Raw genomic sequence first — 22,607 nt, 5'->3', positions numbered from 1 at the left:
GTGTTAGTCGACTGGTGTGGGTTGCATCCTGGGAGACAAGATTAAGGACCCCAATGGAAATAAGTTAGACAGTCTTCGATAACACTGACTTTTTTGGGTTATCCTGGGTGGCTAACCCTCTGTCAGCAGCAGCTGACAGTGCTACAGCAGCAGCAGCTGACAGTGCTACAGCAGCAGCAGCTGACAGTACTACAGCAGCAGCAGACGATGCTACAGCAGCAGCAGACGGTACTACAGCAGCAGCAGCAGCAGACGGTACTACAGCAGCAGCAGCAGCTGACGGTGGTACAGCAGCAGCAGCAGCTGACAGTGCTACAGCAGCAGCAGCAGCTGACAGTGCTACAGCAGCAGCAGACAGTGCAGCAGCAGCTGACAGTGCTGCAGCAGCAGCAGACAATGTTACAGCAGCAGCAGACAGTACTACAACAGCAGCAGCAGCAGCAGCAGCAGCTGATGGTGGTACAGCAGCAGCAGACAGTGCTACAGCAGCAGCAGCAGCTGACAGTGCTACAGCAGCAGCAGCAGCTGACAGTGCAGCAGCAGCAGCTGACAGTGGTACAGCAGCAGCTGACGGTGCTACAGCAGCAGCAGCAGCTGACAGTGCTACAGCAGCAGCAGCAGCAGCAGCAGCAGCAGCTGACAGTGCTACAGCAGCAGCAGCAGCAGCAGTTGACCATGGTACCACAGTATTTCGATAATATTTCTCACCCTTTTTACCACAGGGTTGGCACTAGAAGCTTTCTTGGGGCCCATGGTCACTTATTTTTCAGATAAAATCACCAAAAACACTGTAATAATACGAAATGTTACGATTGTATGCTTGGATGTTACCGCGGAGGCTGGCTTGTAAACAATGCCACCGGCGGAACACGTGAGACTGGCTCAGGCTGCACATTAGACGTGTCTCAGACGAATAGTGTTGAGCGGGTTTTTTAGCGGTATGCGAGGCAAAATCTTAGCGATAAAATGTATCGGTATGCGGATTTAACGTTATGTGATGCCAACGTATGCGGGGGTCCACTGTACTTCTCTCTTCCCCAGGTGCATACACACTTACTATAACCCACTTCTCGCATCCAACCTTTATTTTACTCCACACAATCCTTGAATTAATACATTTATAGTCCCTCTTTTCCTGCCATAGCTTATCCTTCAACATTATTGCTACTCCTTCTTTAGCTCTAACCCTATTAGAAACACCTGACCTAATCCCATTTATTCCTCTCCATTGAAACTCTCCCACCCCCTTCAGCTTTGTTTCACTTAAAGCCAGGACATCCAGCTTCTTCTCATTTATAACATCCACAATCATCTCTTTCTTATCATTCACACAACATCCATGCACATTCAGACTTCCCACTCTGACAATTTTCTTCTTATTCTTTTTAGTAATTATTACAGGAAAAGGGGTTACCAGCCCTTTGTTCCCGACATTTTAGTCGACTTTTACAACATGCATGCTTTACGTAGGAAAGATTCTTATTCCACTTCCCCATGGATATAAAAGGAAAAGTAATAAGAACAAGAACTAAGATGAAATCAAAGAAAACTCAGATGAGTGCATATAAATAAACGTGTTCATATATGTTTACTGTGACCTAAGTGTAAGTAGACACTAACAGCACCTTTCAAGGCAGGTGAAATTGCTGACCTAGAAAATGTACAGAGAACCTTCACGGCGCGCATAACGGAGATAAAACACCTCAATTACTGGGAGCGCTTGAGGTTCCTAAAACTGTATTCCCTGGAACCCAGGCGGGAGAGATACATGATTATATACACCTGGAAAATCCTAGAGGGACTAGTACCGAACTTGCACACGAAAATCTCTCACTACGAAAGCAAAAGACTTGGCAGATGATGCAACATCCCCCCAATGAAAAGCAGGGGTGTCACTAGCACGTTAAGAGACCATACAATAAGTGTCAGGGGTCCGAGACTGTTCAACTGCCTCCCAGCATACATAAGGGGGATTACCAACAGACCCCTGGCGGTCTTCAAGTTGGCACTGGACAAGCACCTAAAGTCGGTTCCTGACCAGCCGGGCTGTGGCTCGTACGTTGGTTTGCGTGCAGCCAGCAGCAACAGCCTAGTTGATCAGGCTCTGATCCACCAGGAGGCCTGGTCACAGACTGGGCCGCGGGGGCGTTGACCCCCGGAACTCTCTCCAGGTAAACTCCAGAAGTAGCAAGATGTACCTGTAATCTTGCATATTTATGAGACAGACAAAAGACACCAGCAATCCTACCATCATGTACAACAATTACAGGCTTTCGTTTTACACTCACTTGGCAGGACAGTAGTACCTCCCTGGGTGGTTGCTGTCTACCAAACTACTACATTTAAAATAAAATCTACAAACTGGGAGAGTCAACCTCTGGACTAAGCGGATTGTTGGTGTGAATGTTACAACCTGGCCAGTACAACTCTTTTATTTTTTTAAATGGGAGGGGCTTGAACCCATGTTCTTATTTCTTCTTCTTTCAACACACCGGCCGTATTCCACTGAGGCGGGGTGGCCCAAAAGAAAAAACGAAAGCTTCTCCTTTTACATTTAGTAACATATACAGGAGAAGGGGGTTACTAACCCCTTGCTCCCGGCATTTTAGTCGCCTCTTACAACACACATGGCTTACGGAGGAAGAATTCTGTTCCACTTCCCCATGGAGGTAAGAGGAAATAAACAAGAACAAGAACTAGTAAGAAAATAGAAGAAAACCCAGAGGGGTGTGTACATATATAGTACAGTGGTCCCTCGTTTTTCATAATTAATCTGTTCCTGGAGCCATTACTATAAACGAAATTTACGATTTGCGAATCAATTTTCCCCATAAGAAATAATGTAAATACAATTAATCCGTTCCTGACACCCAGAAGTATTAAAACAAAAAAATTTTTTACATGAAATATACATATAGTACATAAACAATACAATTGGAAATGATGAATGAAACATTAACAGCATAACACTTACCTTTATTGGAGATTCTGCTTAGTGTATGGGAGACTGGAGGAGGAGAGAGATTGGATTGTTTACAGTTTGGAAGGGGAATCCCCTTCCAGCAACACCTCAGGTACCAATTACTTCTCTGGGGTTGCTTCTCTCCTCTGTTTCTTAGTGCCACTAGGACCACCTTGAGAGTCGCTCTAGTCCTGTCTCGTAAAGTAACTGTGGAGAGAGCTCTGTTTCTGGCGTCTCTTTAACACTTCCCGAAAATGGCCCAAGACTTTGTCACTGTACATATTTCTCACCTTCTTTACCACAACAGGCTTGGCACTAGGAGCTTTCTTTGGAGCCATGGTAGCTTATTTAGTAATTGCAAGCACCAAAATGAGTGGAATATTATGAAATATTTCATAGGAGCACTTGATGGTACCTTCACTCACTGGTAAACAATGCCAGACTGGCTGGGTAGTGAGGCCGCCCCGGCTCACACCGTGCGTACACGTCCGGGACGAACTACTATTGGCGAGTCAACCTATGAAAAGCGAGTCCATGTTTATACGAAAATACCCCTATGATTGGCGAAATTTACGATTGCCAAGAACTACGAAAAGCGAGGGACCACTATGCTTGTACATGTATGTGTAGTGTGACCTAAGTGTAAGAAGAAGTAGCAAGACGTACCTGAAATCTTGCATGTTTACGAGACAGAAAAATGGACACAAGCAATCCTACCATCATGTAAAACAATTACAGGCTTTCGTTTTACACTCACTCGGCAGGACGGTAGTACCTCCCTGGGCGGTTGCTGTCTACTAACCTACTACCTAATGTTCTTATTTATGTCCTCTTATCTCCATGGGGAAGTGCAACACAATTCTTCCTCTGTAAGCCATGCATGTCGTAAGTGGAAACTAAAAGGATGGGAGCATGGGGCTGGTAACCCCTTCTCCTGTATATATTACTAAATTTAAAAGGAGAAACTTTCGTTTTTCCTTTTCGACCACCCTGCCTCAGTGGGATATGGCAGGTTTGTTGAAAGAAGAAGATATGTACTGTAGTGCAAAATAATGAATACAGAGAGATGGCCCTTAAAAGACAAAGTGAGCCCAAATATGAATAAAATTTATTGTAATGACAGAATTTAGCAATATTCACGAAAGAATTCATGGGGACCTTTAACTCCCCAGAACAGTGGTTCAGCTATATAAAGATTCTTAATTAACTACTACAAGAAAACTTATTAAAAAAATGGCATCAAAATTTTTAATGAAATGCATACAAGAGCAAAAATTTCTGCAAGGAAAAAAATTTATGTCAAAAACATACCTTGAAGGGTCTTTCACCGGTGTGTATCAAAATATGTCTTTTCAACTGTGAAGGTTTGATGAAATTTTTACCACACTCTGGACATTTGTTCTCAAATTTTGATGGATCCACATATCTTCTAGGTTTCGTTGTTGTAATTTTCCTTACCTATCAAAATTAAAATCTTAGTTATTAAGAAGTAAAGAAAAATACATACAGAGGTGCTCAGATGCAACAGTTCAGATGTCACTCCAAACAGCAAATATCCCAAACCCCTCCTTGAAAGTGCAAGCAATATACTTCCCACCTCCAGGACTCAAGTTTGGCTAACCTGTTTCCCTGAATCCCCCTCACAAAATATTACCCTGATCACATTCCAACAGCTTGTCACCCAAAAACCATTTGTCTCCATTCACTCCTATCTAACACGCTCACACATGCCTGCTGTATTTATTTATTTTTATTTTTATTATCACACCGGCCGATTCCCACCAAGGCAGGGTGGCCCGAAAAACAAAAACTTTCACCATCATTCACTCCATCACTGTCTTGCCAGAAGGGTGCTTTACACTACAGTTTTTAAACTGCAACATTAACACCCCTCCTTCAGAGTGTAGGCACTGTACTTCCCATCTCCAGGACTCAAGTCCAGCCTGCCGGTTTCCCTGAACCCCTTCATAAATGTTACTTTGCTCACACTCCAACAGCACGTCAAGTATTAAAAACCATTTGTCTCCATTCACTCCTATCAAACACGCTCACGCATGCCTGCTGGAAGTCCAAGCCCCTCGCACACAAAACCTCCTTTACCCCCTCTCTCCAACCTTTCCTAGGCCGACCCCTACCCCGCCTTCCTTCCACTACAGACTGATACACTCTTGAAGTCATTCTGTTTCGCTCCATTCTCTCTACATGTCCGAACCACCTCAACAACCCTTCCTCAGCCCTCTGGACAACAGTTTTGGTAATCCCGCACCTCCTCCTAACTTCCAAACTACGAATTCTCTGCATTATATTCACACCACACATTGCCCTCAGACATGACATCTCCACTGCCTCCAGCCTTCTCCTCGCTGCAACATTCATCACCCATGCTTCACACCCATATAAGAGCGTTGGTAAAACTATACTCTCATACATTCCCCTCTTTGCCTCTAAGGACAAAGTTCTTTGTCTCCACAGACTCCTAAGTGCACCACTCACTCTTTTCCCCTCATCAATTCTATGATTCACCTCATCTTTCATAGACCCATCCGCTGACACGTCCACTCCCAAATATCTGAATACATTCACCTCCTCCATACTCTCTCCCTCCAATCTGATATTCAATCTTTCATCACCTAATCTTTTTGTTATCCTCATAACCTTACTCTTTCTGTATTTATTTATTTTTACTTATTTATTTTTTCAAAACACAGGCCATCTCCCACCACTGCAGACATTCAAAAAAAAAATGAAACACATTTCAGCACATTTGTTTAATAGGTGTCTTGCTAGAAGTGTGCAAACATCACAACTCAAAATGACCCTCCAGTACTACAACATTTTCACCCCTCCTTCAGAGGGCAGGCACTGTACTTCCTACCTCCAGTACTGCAACATCCCCACCTATCCTTCAGAGGGCAGGCACTGTACTTCCTACCTCCAGTACTGCAACATCACCACCTATCCTTCAGAGGGCAGGCACTGTACTTCCTACCTCCAGTACTGCAACATCACCACCTATCCTTCAGAGGGCAGGCACTGTACTTCCTACCTCCAGTACTGCAACATCCCCACCTATCCTTCAGAGGGCAGGCACTGTACTTCCTACCTCCAGTACTGCAACATCACCACCTATCCTTCAGAGGGCAGGCACTGTACTTCCTACCTCCAGTACTGCAACATCACCACCTATCCTTCAGAGGGCAGGCACTGTACTTCCTACCTCCAGTACTGCAACATCCCCACCTATCCTTCAGAGGGCAGGCACTGTACTTCCTACCTCCAGTACTGCAACATCACCACCTGTCCTTCCTGTACTCATCCACCTCCAGGATTCAAATCCTGGAGGGGGTGAGCACATTTTTAAAAATTAAAAACTACTTTCTGTGTAAGGTTTGATAAGGAACTAGGAATAATTCCTATAAAATTTACCTCCTAAAAAATAAGTTTTAAGAGCAACCTACTGCTTTTATCTATATGGCCTCCTTCTACCTTCCCTTAGCCAGGCTACCACTTCTCATTTCAAAAACAGCTGGGTAGACAAGATGTAAACCGATACAAGTGCAACTAATGTGACATTTTATTGTGGCAACGTTTTGCTCTCCAGGAACTTTATCAAGTCGTTACAAACAATACATGGACACAGAGGGTATAGAAAGTTGTGTCTGTTGTGAAAACTGTGAGCATGAAGAAGGGTGTCCAAATAATGTCTGCATGAAATGTCCATTATGTTGCAATGTCCGACAAGTTGTATTAATGTTGGTAGAATTACTGACAATATGTTAGGCAAAAGGAGACAAGTGCAACTAATGTAACATTTTTCCTAACATATTGTCAGTAATTCTACCAACATTAATACAAGATGTAAACCAACTAAGAGGGGTGGTACAGCATCACCAAAAGTATGGGTAAGCATGGCTGGAACTACAACACATCAAATGCCCAAGCATGCTGCATGGACAACTGAGTAATTCAAATTTCTTGTACTGTTTTCCTTCAGGATTCGCCCATTTTGCAATGGTGGTACCAAAGCACTGAACAGTAAAAACCAAGTTAAAATAGATACGTTATACACCTACCTTCCGACTTACGACCTGCTTGACTTACGACCACTCGACTTACGCCTGTGTTTTTTTTGCCAAATTTCTGGGAAATAAACAACTATTTGTGTTGTACACAGTGTTTATCCTAAACCTTACAGTATAAAATACAGTACTAATAGCATAGAAAGTAAAGTAAAACATGACATACGAAAATAAAACAATAAAATAAAGTCATTACAAAAATGTGATGTTGATATTCAGTAGTAAAGTTCGACTTACGTCCATTTTGACTTACGACCGGTTTCTCGGAACCGAACTCGGTCGTAAGTCGGATGGTAGGTGTATATGGGTCATGAATAAAAAGTCCCATATTTTGCAACTGCTTTACTTAAACTAATATAGTGCCCGAATTGTGGAAGAGTGCAATAATCTCTCTCACTTATTTCTCTTTTCCTGAATTTTGTCAAATTTTGAAAATATTTTGAATTTGAAATGATCTTCAATATTGTGATTTTTATCAGTGAGGGTAAAATTTGGAAATTCTTCCACTTTGCATTTTATTTATCAAATCAGAGAGAATGCTTTTTAAAATTCTGAATTTAGAAATATAAAAAAAAAAATTGGAATTTTCCAAACGGAAATAAAAATAAAATTTAATTTGACCAAATTTCTCAAATTCGGAATTGTTTACATAGAATAAAAGGACTCTTATTTCATTTATTTGAAAATTTCTTAAAGTTAAACACACTATTTTGAATAAGAAAGGTATTATTGTATAATGCATACAGTACTAAAGATGAACTCTATTAAAAAAAAAAAAAAAAAAAAAAAACGAATATTTTATTACTTTATTTCAACAAAATAAATATAAGAATCAAATCCATTACCTTTCTATGAACTTTCATGTGATGGCTGAGCATAGCATGATTAGTGAATTTTGCCTTACACTCTCGGCATTCTAAACTTGCCCTTTTCCGCTCCACCACTCGGTCCAGGCCTTCTCTGTGACGCTGGTAGTGTGGTTCAAGTTGACTCTTTCAATACAAATTATTTCATCAATAATAATGAATAAATTAATTATAAAAACAAATTAATACACTGATCATTGAAAGTGATCATAGGATGTATTCCTTATCAACACTGCTCACCTCTATTGCTCGACTCTTTGAGTTTAAGGGTATAACTATGACAAACTGGTACTAGGCATAGAAAATGGTACACTGGTATACACTGTTCACAACCAATTTTATTCATTATCACAACTAATACTATACATTAGATGTTACCAAAACAAAAACTGATTCACATATTTTTAAGAATCTAAAGCCCCACAAGGAAATTAGAAAATGCAATCTAACATAAGAGAATACAGTGGACCCCCGGTTAACGATATTTTTTCACTCCAGAAGTATGTTCAGGTGCCAGTACTGACCAAATTTGTTCCCATAAGGAATATTGTGAAGTAGATTAGTCTATTTCAGACCCCCAAACATACACGTACAAACGCACTTACATAAATACACTTACATAATTGGTCGCATTCGGAGGTGATCGTTATGCGGGGGTCCACTGTACATGTACCAAATAAGAAATAAAAATATCCATCAATTTTTTTTTTTTCAACACACTGGCTGTCTCCCACCAAGGTAGGGTGACCTGAAAAAGAAATCTTTTTTACATTTAGTACTGTATACAGGAGGAGTTACTAGCCTCTGGCTCCCTGAATTTTAGTTGCCTCTAACAAGATTTAATCATGAGGAAATGGTAAACCTGCAGGGTGAGAGGCAATCAGGTTTGATCCAAAGGTGAGCACCATGCTCAATTTCTTGGATCAAGAGCCTCTCACCAGCAACAAGGAACCTCCCTACCTGGAGTTTACCTGGAGAGAGTTCTGGGGGTCAATGCCCCCGAGGCCTGGTCTGTGACCAGGCCTCCTGGTGGATCAAGAGCCTCTCACCAGCAACAAGGAACCTCCCTAGAGGGGACTTGCAAAATTAACTGTATACAACTTGAGCTTTCTGCATCTTGTTATTTTACACAGTTGTATTTTGACAAAATGAAATTTGTTTTTTTTTTTTTTTTTTTTTTTTTTTGTATCTGACTTTTTTGGTGCCTGTATGAAATGCTCATTTTTGGGGGGGTAATATAATAACAGCAGGTACACTGATTATATTTATTTACTTGCAATTGGATTAAATGCATTTCTGGGAGTGATTCTTTGGTGGCCTCATATTTCTTTTAGGAAACAATTGGTCAAGAAATACAGTTTGTATTTTCATTTTTTGTAAAATGATGAGAGCCCCTACAAGAAACTGCTATGTGAGAGACAGATGATTGCTTATAAAGCTACTTTTCTAATGTATGTTTGATCTTTAATTGAAACTGTGATGCAAGTGGTCACTGAGGTGATGGATCACCACACTTGAGCACCTAAACCTCACGGTTAAGGGGTACTGGTATAGGGATGCAACCTGGCTGAACCGTGTTTGTGTTCACACCATAATTTGTTTACACAAAACTATTCTATATTCAGTAAATAATTTAGCATTCTGAATCAAAAGTTCTTATACAATACCATTTTTTTTTTTTAACAAGTCAGCCGTCTCCCACCGAGGCAGGGTGACCCAAAAAGAAAGAAAATCCCCAAAAAGAAAATACTTTCATCATCATTCAACACTTTCACCTCACTCACACATAATCACTGTTTTTGCAGAGGTGCTCAGAACACAACAGTTTAGAAGCATATACAGTGGACCCCCGGTTAACGATATTTTTTCTCTCCAGAAGTATGTTCAGGTGCCAGTACTGACCGAATTTGTTCCCATAAGGAATGTTGTGAAGTAGATTAGTCCATTTCAGACCCCCAAACATACACGTGCAAACGCACTTACATAAATACACTTACATAATTGGTCGCATTCGGAGGTGATCGTTATGCGGGGGTACACTGTACATATAAAGATACACAACATATCAGTTTACATATATTAATTCCTCTCAGGGTTTAAAGTTACTGCCTCCACCTACTTACCACAGATACAAACTCTTCTTGACATATTTCACATGTGACTGATTCATCTAACTCATGAAGTGTGAGATGGGCCCTAAATGAAGCAAGCCGGCGATAGGTTTTACCACATTCTGGGCATGATAATTTGTCAGTAGCATGTAAAGCCTCATGAAGGGTCAAGTTTTTCTGTGGAAAAAAAATAAAAAATATACTTGATATGAAAATATAACAAAAGCATTTAATGCCAAGAGACACAGTCAATGCACATGCAAACTGACAGGAAAACAAGTAAAATGTTGCAGAAGTTAATTTAACTTGCAAAAAAATTAAGAATTAAGGTAGTTTTAACAGTAATTAAAATAAGTGAGATAACATATTGGACAATTTGATATTATTTATTGTAATATTTTACCACACTGAACTCCAAGCTGATATGCAGGGATAATATACAACAAGTACAAATACACCATAAATTTTCCAGCACCCTTAGTACTGAAGCCTTGCCAGACCAACAGAGTTCAAGTAATAATTCAACAATACACCTCTGACCCATTAATTATACACCTCCTTTAACCCAATGCATTCATGTGTGCTCATCTTATGATATATAGAGAGCTCACATTAGTTTAATAGACTGGTCAAGAACCACAGATTTATGTTTTAGTTAAGGTGAATTATTTCTTTTTTTTCTCAAGAACCTGAGGTTTAATACAGAGTTGAAAGCAATTACTGATGAGAAGCACATCCTCCAAGTAGTGTCATGCCCCACACACCACCCTCCAACACTCCCTTTCCCTTGACTCCATTTAAGACCTTCTCACCACCCTGTCTTGTAATATTAATGATGATGATGATGGTAATAATAATAATAATAATAATAATAATAATAATAATTTTTTCTGACACACTGGACATTTCCCACCATGGTAGGGTGGCCCCAAAAAAAGAAACCACAGTGTTTCTACTTTTTACATTTAGTAATTTTAACAGGAGAAGGGGTTACTAGCTTCTTCCTAATAATACTAATAATAATAATTACTTTTTGTAACACAATGGCCTCTCCAGGGACAGAGGTTTTTTAGGGCCAGGAGGGAAAAAAGACTGGCAAGAAATTACAATAATCCTACACTACCGGAAAACACTTCTGGAGCAGAGGCACGGACATTGGCCTCTACTCCAGAACAACAGATATTAGAGCCAGCAAATAAAACCCCCTAAATTCCACCAATACAATGACATTTGTCTTTGCAAACACCAAAGCAAACATCAAACAGCAAAGCCGTCAAAAAACAACAAAATTCCTTACATCAAGGGACTGCTCACGGAGTCAAATGCAATGTTTGCAGCATTCACAGAGACCCACATAAAGGATCATTATGACAACGAAATATGGATCCCAGGTTATAACCTATTCCGATGTGACAGACTAAACAGGCAACAAGAGGGGTTTGGCCTGTATGTCACAGAGTCGCTCATTTGCACAGAACTACTAAACACCTCAAATGATGTAGTTGAAGTTTTGGCGGTAAAGACTGAAAACCAAAACCTTGTCATTGTGGTAATATATGTACAAGCCTCCAGATGCAACTTCCCAGCAATTCCAGGAGCAGTTTGAGAAAATTGACCACTGTCTGGAAAATCTCCCAACTCCTGCCCCAAACATTTTACTACTAGATTTCAACTTGAGACACTTAAAATGGAGGAGTATAGCAAACAATGTTTTAGGAGAGATCACCCCAGGAGACAGCTCAGATGAAAATTCACACACACACAAACTATTAAATCTCTGCACCAAATTCACCTTAAATCAGCAAATAGTAGAGCCTACAAGACTAGAAAATACGCTGGACCTCATCTTCACTAATAATGATGATCTGATATGTAATATAACTGTATCAAGGACAATACACTTAGATCACAACATAATAGAGGTATAGACATGCACAGGGCTCCGGATCAGCAAAATGTGAGCAGTCATGAAGGTCTCTTCACAAAATTCAATTTCAATAACAAAACATACAATGGGATCAAGTAAACCATGTCCTAAATGAAACAAACTGGGAAGATATCCTAAGCAACACGGATTCAAACATTTGCCTTGAAAAAATGAATTCTGTGGTTCCTGAGATCTGCTCAAGACACATTCCATTAAGAAAAAGAAAGAGAAGATGTAAACTAGAAAGAGTGAGATGTTCCCTATACAGATGAAGGCAAAGAGTCACAGAGCTGCTGAGTGGGGCCAATATATCTGAAATACGAAGGGAGGCACTAGTCAATGAAATTGCACATATCAAACTTAAGGTGAAGGAATCTTATAGGAGACAAGAATAACAGGAAGAACTAAAAGCCATAAAGGAAATTGAAAAAATCCAAAATACTTCTCTTATGCCAAATCTAAGGGAAAAACAATATCCAGTATTGGGCCGCTGCTTAGGCAGGATGGGACATACACAGATGATAGCCACGAAATGGGTGAGATACTAAAGTCCCAACATGACTCAGTGTTCAGCGAGCCACTGCCCAGACTAAGGGTCGACAATCCAAATGAATTCTTTATGAACGAAAACCAATATTTGGTCGTCCTCAAAATCTCGGTTAATATTCTAACTCCACAAGACTTTGAAGAGGCAATTAACGACATGCCCATGCACTCTGCCCCAGGCCCAGACTCTTGGAACTCCGTGTTCATCAAGAATTGCAAGAAGCCCCTATCATGTGCCTTCAGCATTTTATGGAGAGGGAGCATGGACACAGGGGTCATCCCACACACACTAAAAACAACAGACATAGCCCCACTTCACAAAGGTGGCAGTAAAGCAATTGCAACGAACTACGGACTGACAGCACTAACATCCTATATCATAAAAATCTTTGAGAGGGTTCTAAGAAGCAAAAAAGCCAACCACTTAGACACCCATCAATTACACAACCCAGGGCAACACAGGTTTAGAGCAGGTCGCTTCTGCCTGTTCCAGCTACTAGACCACTATGACAAGGTCCTGGATGCTGTAGAGGATAAACAAAATATAGATGTAATATACACAGACTTTACAAAAGCTTTTGACAAGTGTGACCATGGTGTAATAGCACACAAAATGCGGGATAAAGGAATAATGGGAAAAGTTGGTAGATGGATCTACAACTTCCTGACAAATAGAACACAAAGAGTAATAGTAAACAAAGTAAAGTCCCAGGCAGCCATGATAAAAAGCTCTGCTCCACAAGGCACAGTACTCGCTCCCATTCTATTCCTCATCCTCATTTCTGACATAGACAGAGATGTAAGCCATAGCTCCACATCTTCCTTTGCAGATGACACCCAGATTACCATGGCAGTGACCTCCATCGAAGACACCGCAAGACTCCAAGCGGGCATCAACCAAATCTTCAAATGGGCCACTAAAAACAATATGAAGTTCAACGAGGAGAAATTTCAACTACTCAGATATGGGAAACTTGAAGAAATTAAAAATGTGTCAGGGTATACAACAAATTCTAACCATACAATAGAGCAGAAAAGTAATGTGAAGAACCTGGGAGTGATAATGTCAGAGGATCTCGCCTTCAAAGACCACAACAATGTATCTACCTCATCTGCTAGGAAAATGATAGGATGGATAATGAGAATCTTCAAAACTAGGGACTCCAAGCCCATGATGATTCTCTTCAAATCGCTTGTGCTCTCTAGGCTGGAATACTGCTGTACACTAATGGCCCCCCTTCAAGGCTGGTGACACTACAGACCTGGCGAGTGTACAAAGAACTTTTATGGCACACATAAGTACGATAAGGCACTTAAAATACTGGGAACAGTTGAAGGTCCTTGATCTGCATTCCCTTGAATGCAGGTGAGATACATGATAATATACACTTGGAAGGTCCTAGAGGGATTGGTACCAAACCTGCACAAGAAAATCACTCCCCATGAAAGCAAAAGACTCAGCAGGAAATGCAACATTCTCCTGATGAAAAGCAAGGGTGCCACAAGTACACTTAGAGACAACACAAGTGTCCGAGGCCCAAGACTGTTCAACTGCCTCCCAGCATACATAAGGAGGATTACCAATAGACCCCTGGCTGTCTTGAAGAAGGCACTGGACAGGCACCTAAAGTCAGTACTTGACCAACCAGGCTGCAGTTTGTATGTCAGCTTGCATGTGGCCAGCAGTAACAGCCTGGTTGATCAGACCCTGATCCACCATGAGGCCTGGTCTCAGACCGGGCCGCAGGGGCATTGGCCCCCAAAACCCTCTCCAGGTAAACTCCAGGTATTCCACCTAGGGAGGTGATCCAAAAAAGAAGAAACGAAAGTTTTTCTTCCCTTTACATTAAGTAATTTATACAGAAGATGGGTTACCAGAAACATAAACATCACAAGTTAGATAATTCTCTAAGCAGACACATCCCCATTCCTCTTTCAAAAGTAAAGGACTTAATAAATGTACCTTGCTTACACTCCAACTGTACAAGAAATCCCAAAAAACACTGATTTCCACTCATTCCAAACTATTCTGCTCCATTCTTTCTAAATGGCCAAACCTCTTCAACAATCCTTTATTTTTTTTTTAACAAGTTGGCCATCTCCCACCGAGGCAGGGTGACCCAAAAAAGAGAGAAAATCCCCAAAAAGAAAATACTTTCATTATCATTCAACACTTTCACCTCACTCACACATAATAACTGTTTTTGCAGAGGTGCCCAGAATACAACAGTTTAGAAGCATATACGTATAAAGATATGCAACATATCCCTCCAAACCGCCAATATCCCGAACCCCTCCTTTAGAGTGCAGGCATTGTACTTCCTTTATCTGTCCTCATAATTACATTATACAGTACCTTATGAAACCCCAGTGTTCTAATTTCTGTTCACCTAATTCTTTGCATAATATTCACACAATGAATATTAATATCTATTACATCCCTTATTTAGGAGATTTTAGTTAAAATAAAAAATATACAGTACATTTATAAAAGAAAGTAAGAAAAAATAGAGAGACTGATTTTTAGCTTGATTTTCTAACATCTTGGAATCAATCATATTTTTCTAAAAGAATTACTGTAATTAACCCTTAAATGGTCCAAAAGTATATATACGTTTTTTCAACATCTGAAAGTATGTAAAAAAATGTAGATCTTTTTTGTTTTACATTTGAAAACGTGTAAAAAAATTTTTATCTACATTTTTTTTGTTATATTTGAAAATATGTAAAAAAAAGTAGATCTACTTTTGTAGCACTGAGAATTTGAACGTCGATCTGTTTGGACCGTTTAAGGGTTAAGAAGAGGAACTAGTAAAATACTTATAGAATACTGAGTAATTTGTTTCAGATTATTTTTTTAACATGCTGGCCATCTCCCACTGAGTGAGGGTGACCCAAATGAAAGAAACACACCATCATTCACACATAATCACTGTCTGGGCAGAGGCACTCAGATATGACAGTTCAGATGTCACTCCAAACAGCAAATATCCCAAACCCATCCTTTAGAGAGTAGGCTATGTTTTTCCCACTTCCAGGACTCAAGTTTGGCTAAACAGTTTCCCTGAATCCCTTCACAAAATATTACCCTGCTCACACTCAAACAGATCAAGTTTCAAAAACCATTTGTCTCCACTCACTCCTATCTAACATGCCCACACATGCCTGCTGTATGTCCAAGCTCCTTGCACACAAAATGTCTTTTACGCCCTCCATCCATCCTTTCCTAGTATAACCCCTACCCCTCCTTACCTCCACTACAGATTGATACACCTTCCAAGTCATCCTATTTTGCTCCATCCTCTCCAAATGACTAAACCACCTCAACCCCTCCTCAGCCCTCTGGCTAATAACTCCACACCTCCTCCTAATTTCCACACTACAAATTTTCTGCATAATATTTACACCACACATTGCCCTTAGACACGACATCTCCTCTGCCTCCAGCCTCCTTCTCACTGCAACATTAACAACCCATGCTTCACACCCATATAAGTGTTGGTACCACTATACTCTCATACATTCCCTTCTTTGCCTCCAGGGATAAAGTTCTTTGTCTTCATAGATACCTCAAGTCACCACCCACCTTTATTCCTTCATCAATTCTATGGTTTACCTCATCCTTCATAAACCCATCCACTGACAAATCTACTCTCAAATACCTGAGCACATTCACTTCTTCCATATTCCCTCCCTCCAATCTGATATCCAATTTTTCCTTATCTAAACTGTTTGATACTCTCATAACCCCTACTCTTATCTATGTTCACTTTCAACTTTCTTCCTCTACACACCCTCCCAAAATTGTCCACTAACCTTTGCAACTTCTCCTTGGAATTTCCCAATATTTTTGTTATAAAATGAATACATTACAGAAAAAAACATTTCATTTCTTACCTGTACATTGAAAGTAGCATCACACTCAGTACACCGGTATGGCTTGTCTTCTAAATGCTTCTTCAAATGTTTCTTATACTGAAGCCATTTTTCTATGGACATTTTACAATATTCACAAGTGTATGGCCCTTTACCTACAGGAGGTTCCACCTTTGGCTATGGCAAATTGAGAAAAGAAATAAAGAAAACATTACAATGTAATTAAATCTTTTATGAAGTATATTATTATTAAAAATTTGCTAGAGCATGTGTAGAATGAGCTACTGAGCACATTAAACAAAACTGCAATAGCTGTACTTCATCTGAACTTAAAAAAATATAAAAATATATATAGTATGTGCTGAGAAAAAGGTAGCTTATGAGAGGTTTTTACAAAGCAGAAGTGTTATAAGAAGAGCAGAGTATATGGAGAGTAAAAGAAAGGTGAAGAGAGTGGTGAGAGAGTGCAAAAGCAGAGCAGATAATAGAGTGGGAGAGGCACTGTCAAGAAATTTTAATGAAAATAAGAAAAAATTTTGGAGTGAGTTAAACAAGTTAAGAAAGCCTAGGGAAAGTATGGATTTGTCAGTTAAATACAGAGTAGGGGAGTTAGTAGATGGGGAGAGGGAGGTATTAGGTAGATGGCGAGAATATTTTGAGGAACTTTTAAATGTTGAGGAAGAAAGGGAGGCGGTAATTTCATGCACTGGCCAGGGAGGTATACCATCTTTTAGGAGTGAAGAAGAGCAGAATGTAAGTGTGGGGGAGGTACGTGAGGCATTATGTAGAATGAAAGGGGGTAAAGCAGCTCGAACTGATGGGATCATGACAGAAATGTTAAAAGCAGGGGGAGATATAGGGTTGGAGTGGTTGGTACTTTTGTTTAATAAATGTATGAAAGAGGGGAAGGTACCTAGGGATTGGCGGAGAGCATGTATAGTCCCTTTATATAAAGGGAAAGGGGACAAAATAAATTGTAAAAATTATAGAGAAATAAGTTTATTGAGTATACCAGGAAAAGTATACGGTAGGGTTATAATTGAAAGAATTAGAGGTAAGACAGAATGTAGGATTGCGGATGAGCAGGGAGGCTTCAGAGTGGGTAGGGGATGTGAAGATCAAGTATTTACATTGAAGCATATATGTGAACAGTATTTAGATAAAGGAAGGGAAGTTTTTATTGCATTTATGGATTTAGAAAAGGCACATGATAGAGTGGATAGAGGAGCAATGTGGCAGACGATGCAGGTATATGGAATAGGTGGTAAGTTACTAAATGCTGTAAAGAGCTTTTATGAGGATAGTGAGGCTCAGGTTAGGGTGTGTAGAAGAGAGGGAGAATACTTCCCGGTAAAAGTAGGTCTTAGACAGAGATGTGTAATGTCACCATGGTTGTTTAATATATTTATAGATAGGGTTGTAAAAGAAGTAAATGCTAGGGTGTTCAGGAGAGGGGTGGGATTAAATTATGGGGAATCAAATTCAAAATGGAAATTGACACAGTTACTTTTTGCTGATGATACTGTGCTTATGGGAGATTCTAAAGAAAAATTGCAAAGGTTAGTGGATGAGTTTGAGAATGTGTGTAAAGGTAGAAAGTTGAAAGTGAACATAGAAAGGAGTAAGGTGATGAGGGTATCAAATGATTTAGATAAAGAAAAATTGGATATCAAATTGGGGAGGAGGAGTATGGAAGAAGTGAATGTTTTCAGATACTTGGGAGTTGATGTGTCGGCGGATGGATTTATGAAGGATGAGGTTAATCATAGAATTGATGAGGGAAAAAAGGTGAGTGGTGCGTTGAGGTATATGTGGAGTCAAAAAACGTTATCTATGGAGGCAAAGAAGGGAATGTATGAAAGTATAGTAGTACCAACACTCTTATATGGATGTGAAGCTTGGGTGGTAAATGCAGCAGCAAGGAGACGGTTGGAGGCAGTGGAGATGTCCTGTCTAAGGGCAATGTGTGGTGTAAATATTATGCAGAAAATTCGGAATGTGGAAATTAGGAGGTGTGGAGTTAATAAAAGCATTAGTCAGAGGGCAGAAGAGGGGTTGTTGAGGTGGTTTGGTCATTTAGAGAGAATGGATCAAAGTAGAATGACATGGAAAGCATATAAATCTATAGGGAAAGGAAGGAGGGGTAGGGGTCATCCTCGAAAGGGTTGGAAAGAAGGGGTAAAGGAGGTTTTGTGGGCGAGGGGCTTGGACTTCCAGCAAGCGTGCATGAGCGTGTTAGATAGGAGTGAATGGAGACGAATGATACTTGGGACCTGACGATCTGTTGGAGCGTGAGCAGGGTAATATTTAGTGAAGGGATTCAGGGAAACCGGTAATTTTCATATAGTCGGACTTGAGTCCTGGAAATGGGAAGTACAATGCCTGCACTATAAAGGAGGGGTTTGGGATATTGGCAGTTTGGAGGGATATGTTGTGTATCTTTAAACGTATATGCTTCTAAACTGTTGTATTCTGAGCACCTCTGCAAAAGCAGTGATAATGTGTGAGTGTGGTGAAAGTGTTGAATGATGATGAAAGTATTTTCTTTTTGGGGATTTTCTTTCTTTTTTTGGGTCACCCTGCCTCGGTGGGAGACGGCCGCCTTGTTGAAAAAAAAAAAAAATGTGCTGAGAATCCCCCTTCACTCCCTCCCTCCTAATAAAACATTTTTTTTTTTTCAACAAGTCGGCCGTCTCCCACCAAGGCAGGGTGACCCAAAGAGAAAGAAAATCCCCAAAAAGAAAATACTTTCATCATCATTCAACACTTTCACCTCACTCACACATAATCACTGTTTTTGCAGAGGTGCCCAGAACACAACAGCTTAGAAGCATATACCTAAAGATAAAGATACACAACATATCCCTCCAAACTGCCAATATCCCAAACCCCTCCTTTAGAGTGCAGGCATTGTACTTCCCATTTCCAGGACTCAAGTCCGGCTATATAAAAATAACCGGTTTCCCTGAATCCCTTCACTAAATGTTACCCTGCTCACACTCCAACAGATCGTCAGTTCCCTAATACCATTCGTCTCCATTCACTTCTATCTAACATGCTCACGCACGCTTGGTGGAAGTCCAAACCCCTCACCCACAACACCTCCTTTACCCCCTCCCTCCAACATTTTTGAGGACGACCCCTACCCCGCCTTCCTTCCCCTACAGATTTATATGCTCTCCATGTCATTCTACTTTGATCTATTCTCTCTAAATGACCAAACCACCTCAACAACCCCTCTTTAGCCCTCTGACTAATACTTTTGTTAACTCCACACCTTCTCCAAATTTCCACACTCCGAATTTTCTGCATAATATTTACACCACACATTGCCCTTAGACAGGACATCTCCACTGCCTCCAACCGCCTCCTCGCTGCTGCATTTACAACCCCAGCTTCACACCCATATAAGAGTGTTGGTACTACTATACTTTCATACATTCCCTTCTTTGCCTCCATAGATAACGTTTTTTGTCTCCACATATACCTCAATGCACCACTCACCTTTTTTCCCTCATCAATTCTATGATAACCTCATCCTTCATAAATCCATCCGCCGACACGTCAACTCCCAAGTATGTATCTGAAAACATTCACTTCTTCCATACTCCTCCTCCCCAATTTGATATCCAATTTTTCTTTATCTAAATCATTTGATGCCCTCATCACCTTACTCTTTTCTATGTTCACTTTCAAGTTTAATTGATTAATTGAGTGGGCAACATTTCTCCATTTCAAAACAAATATTTTTTTCCCTCACAAACCTCTCAGATGTAGATAATGAAAGGGAGGCAGTGATTTCATGTATAGAACAAGGAGGAATAAGACCTCCTAGATGAGAAGACACAGAAATGGGTGAGGTGGGATACAGCAGTGAGGACAGAAGGGATTAAGACTGATATGCTGAAAGCAGGTGGGAAAATAGTTTCGAGTTTTGGCATAGTTTTTAAATTTGATTAGCGGAAAAAAGAAAGGAATACCTAAGGATTTGCAGAGAGCATTCATAGCTCCTTTGTGTATGGCTAAAGGGTACAAAAGTGAGTGTAAAAAACATAAGAGAATAAATGTTTAGAGTACCAACTGAAGGTACAACAAAATTATTATTGATAAAGTTAGGGAAAAGGTAAAAAGTAAGATTACAGAGGAACAAGGTGAATTTTGTAAGAAAAAATTATACATGGATCAAGTGTTTATGCTAAGGTAAATATGTAAGTATTATTTAGATCCATTCATCAGCTTCTGAAACTCCTCTTCTGAATCTCCCAAAGAACTGTCACTGACAAAGAGCAACTGTGACAACTACCACTGTGTATGTGGTTCATTATCTTCTAATCCTACACGCTGTCCAACACTCTAGCATTCACTTCTTGTACAACTCCAGCTATAAATATGTTAAACAACCATGGTGACATCACACATCCCTGTCTAAGGCCTACTATTACTGGAAAATAATAATCTCTCTCCTACACACCCTAACCTTAGCTTCACTGTCAGTGAAAACACTCTTTAATGCTTTTAGCATATTCATTTCTTGTTACAAAAACTTTGCCACAATAACATATCAATAATGACAAGCTAAAAAATCCAAACACATGAAACATACAAAAGCTCTGAATCAATATGTATAAAGATACAGCTGTTATATATTAGTAGTTCTGCCCCTATAACCCAGTGTCGGACCATGCCTCCTAAATTTAAAGGGGAATATTAAAGGAATAAGAACTACTGTATAGAATTAATGAACAAGCACCATTACTGGCCACCTGCTTTCCCTATTAGTCTGCCAAAGTAAGGGTTTAATGTAGATGAATACTGAATGTACAGGTATAATGCTGAATGTGGAGGTATTATGCTGAATGTAGAGGCATGATGCTGAATGTAGAGGCATGATGCTGAATGTAGAGGCATGATGCTGAATGTAGAGGAATAATGCAGACAGGTATGGACATATTATTATTATTATAATCAAGGGGGAAGCGCTAAACCCGGAGGATTATACAGCGCCTGGGGGGGGGGGATGTGGAAGGCATTCAGGCTTAATTCGGGGAACTGGAGCACAGATCCAATTCCCTAAATCAAGAGCCCCTCACCAACATCAAGGAACCTTCCTTGAGGGGAGGTATGGACATAAAGACGTAGAATGTAGGAAAAGCTTGACTGGGACTGACCTTTATCAAGTGATAAAGCTTAACCTTGAAACAGACATAGTCCCAACAAAAACTTGCTCTGGATATTGTGTCTTTATATCCAGTATATAAATACTGTTCATATGAGTCACCAGTATAAGAAAAGAAGATAAATACATACCATAAAGAATTTTCAACAGACTATACCTTTGTTTTAATGGAGATGGGCTGTTGTGTAGGCAAAACTGGTTCTGGTGTAGGTATTTCTGAATTTATTAAGTTGCCTCCTTCTAGAGTTACTGTATCATCAATACCCGCTTCAGTGGCTGTTAAGACCATCTGGAAAAATAATACAATATAACCACTAAAGCTACTTAAGAGAACAACTTTTTTTTAACACACTGGCCATCTCCAACTGAGGCAGGGTGATCCGAAAAAGAAAAACTTTCACCACCATTCACACTATCACAGTGACAGAAGAATAATCTTATTTCAGCAATTAAATTCATATCTTCACCTGAACAAGGAGAAATCTGTTATTTATAGACACCCATATTCAAAAGTAAATGAAGTCATTTAAGTTCATTAAACAAGATGTATGTACAGTACTACATAGAAAACCAACTGTTTTTTTTTTTTTTAACAAATCGGCCGTCTCCCACCAAGGCACGGTGACCCAAAAAAAAAGAAAATCCCCAAAAAGAAAATACTTTCATCATCATTCAACACTTTCACCTCACTCACACATAATCACTGTTTTTGCAGAGGTACTCAGAATACAACAGTTTAGAAGCATATACAGTGGACCCCCGGTTAACGATATTTTTTCACTCCAGAAGTATGTTCAGGTGCCAGTACTGACCGAATTTGTTCCCATAAGAAATATTGTGAAGTAGATTAGTCCATTTCAGACCCCCAAACATACACGTACAAACGCACTTACATAAATACACTTACATAATTGGTCGCATTCGGAGGTAATCGTTATGCGGGGGTCCACTGTATGTATAAAGGTACACAACATATCCCTCCAAACTGCCAATATCCCAAACCCCTCCTTTAAAGTGCAGGCATTGTACTTCCCATTTCCAGGACTCAAGTCTGGCTATACAAA

At 40.0% G+C, this 22,607-nt stretch overlaps 1 protein-coding gene across 1 annotated transcript in view; it reads right to left on the bottom strand.

The window, feature by feature from the left end:
- The window catches only part of LOC128684535 (zinc finger protein 236), a 164,861-nt gene that overhangs the window by 121,457 nt on the left and 20,797 nt on the right, over positions 1-22,607 (bottom strand). The window contains exons 6-10 of the mRNA XM_053770781.2: positions 21,701-21,832; positions 16,389-16,544; positions 10,031-10,195; positions 7,887-8,033; positions 4,274-4,420 (exon numbers count right to left, since the gene is read on the bottom strand). Of these exons, the coding sequence (XP_053626756.1) occupies positions 4,274-4,420; positions 7,887-8,033; positions 10,031-10,195; positions 16,389-16,544; positions 21,701-21,832 (747 nt within the window). The remainder of the gene's footprint in view (positions 1-4,273; positions 4,421-7,886; positions 8,034-10,030; positions 10,196-16,388; positions 16,545-21,700; positions 21,833-22,607) is intronic.

Source organism: Cherax quadricarinatus, chromosome 4 (genome assembly GCF_038502225.1).
Source record: "Cherax quadricarinatus isolate ZL_2023a chromosome 4, ASM3850222v1, whole genome shotgun sequence".
NCBI classification, from domain to species: domain Eukaryota; kingdom Metazoa; phylum Arthropoda; class Malacostraca; order Decapoda; family Parastacidae; genus Cherax; species Cherax quadricarinatus.
Note: the sequence above shows the minus strand (reverse complement) of the source record. Positions and strands in the feature narration are given on the sequence as shown.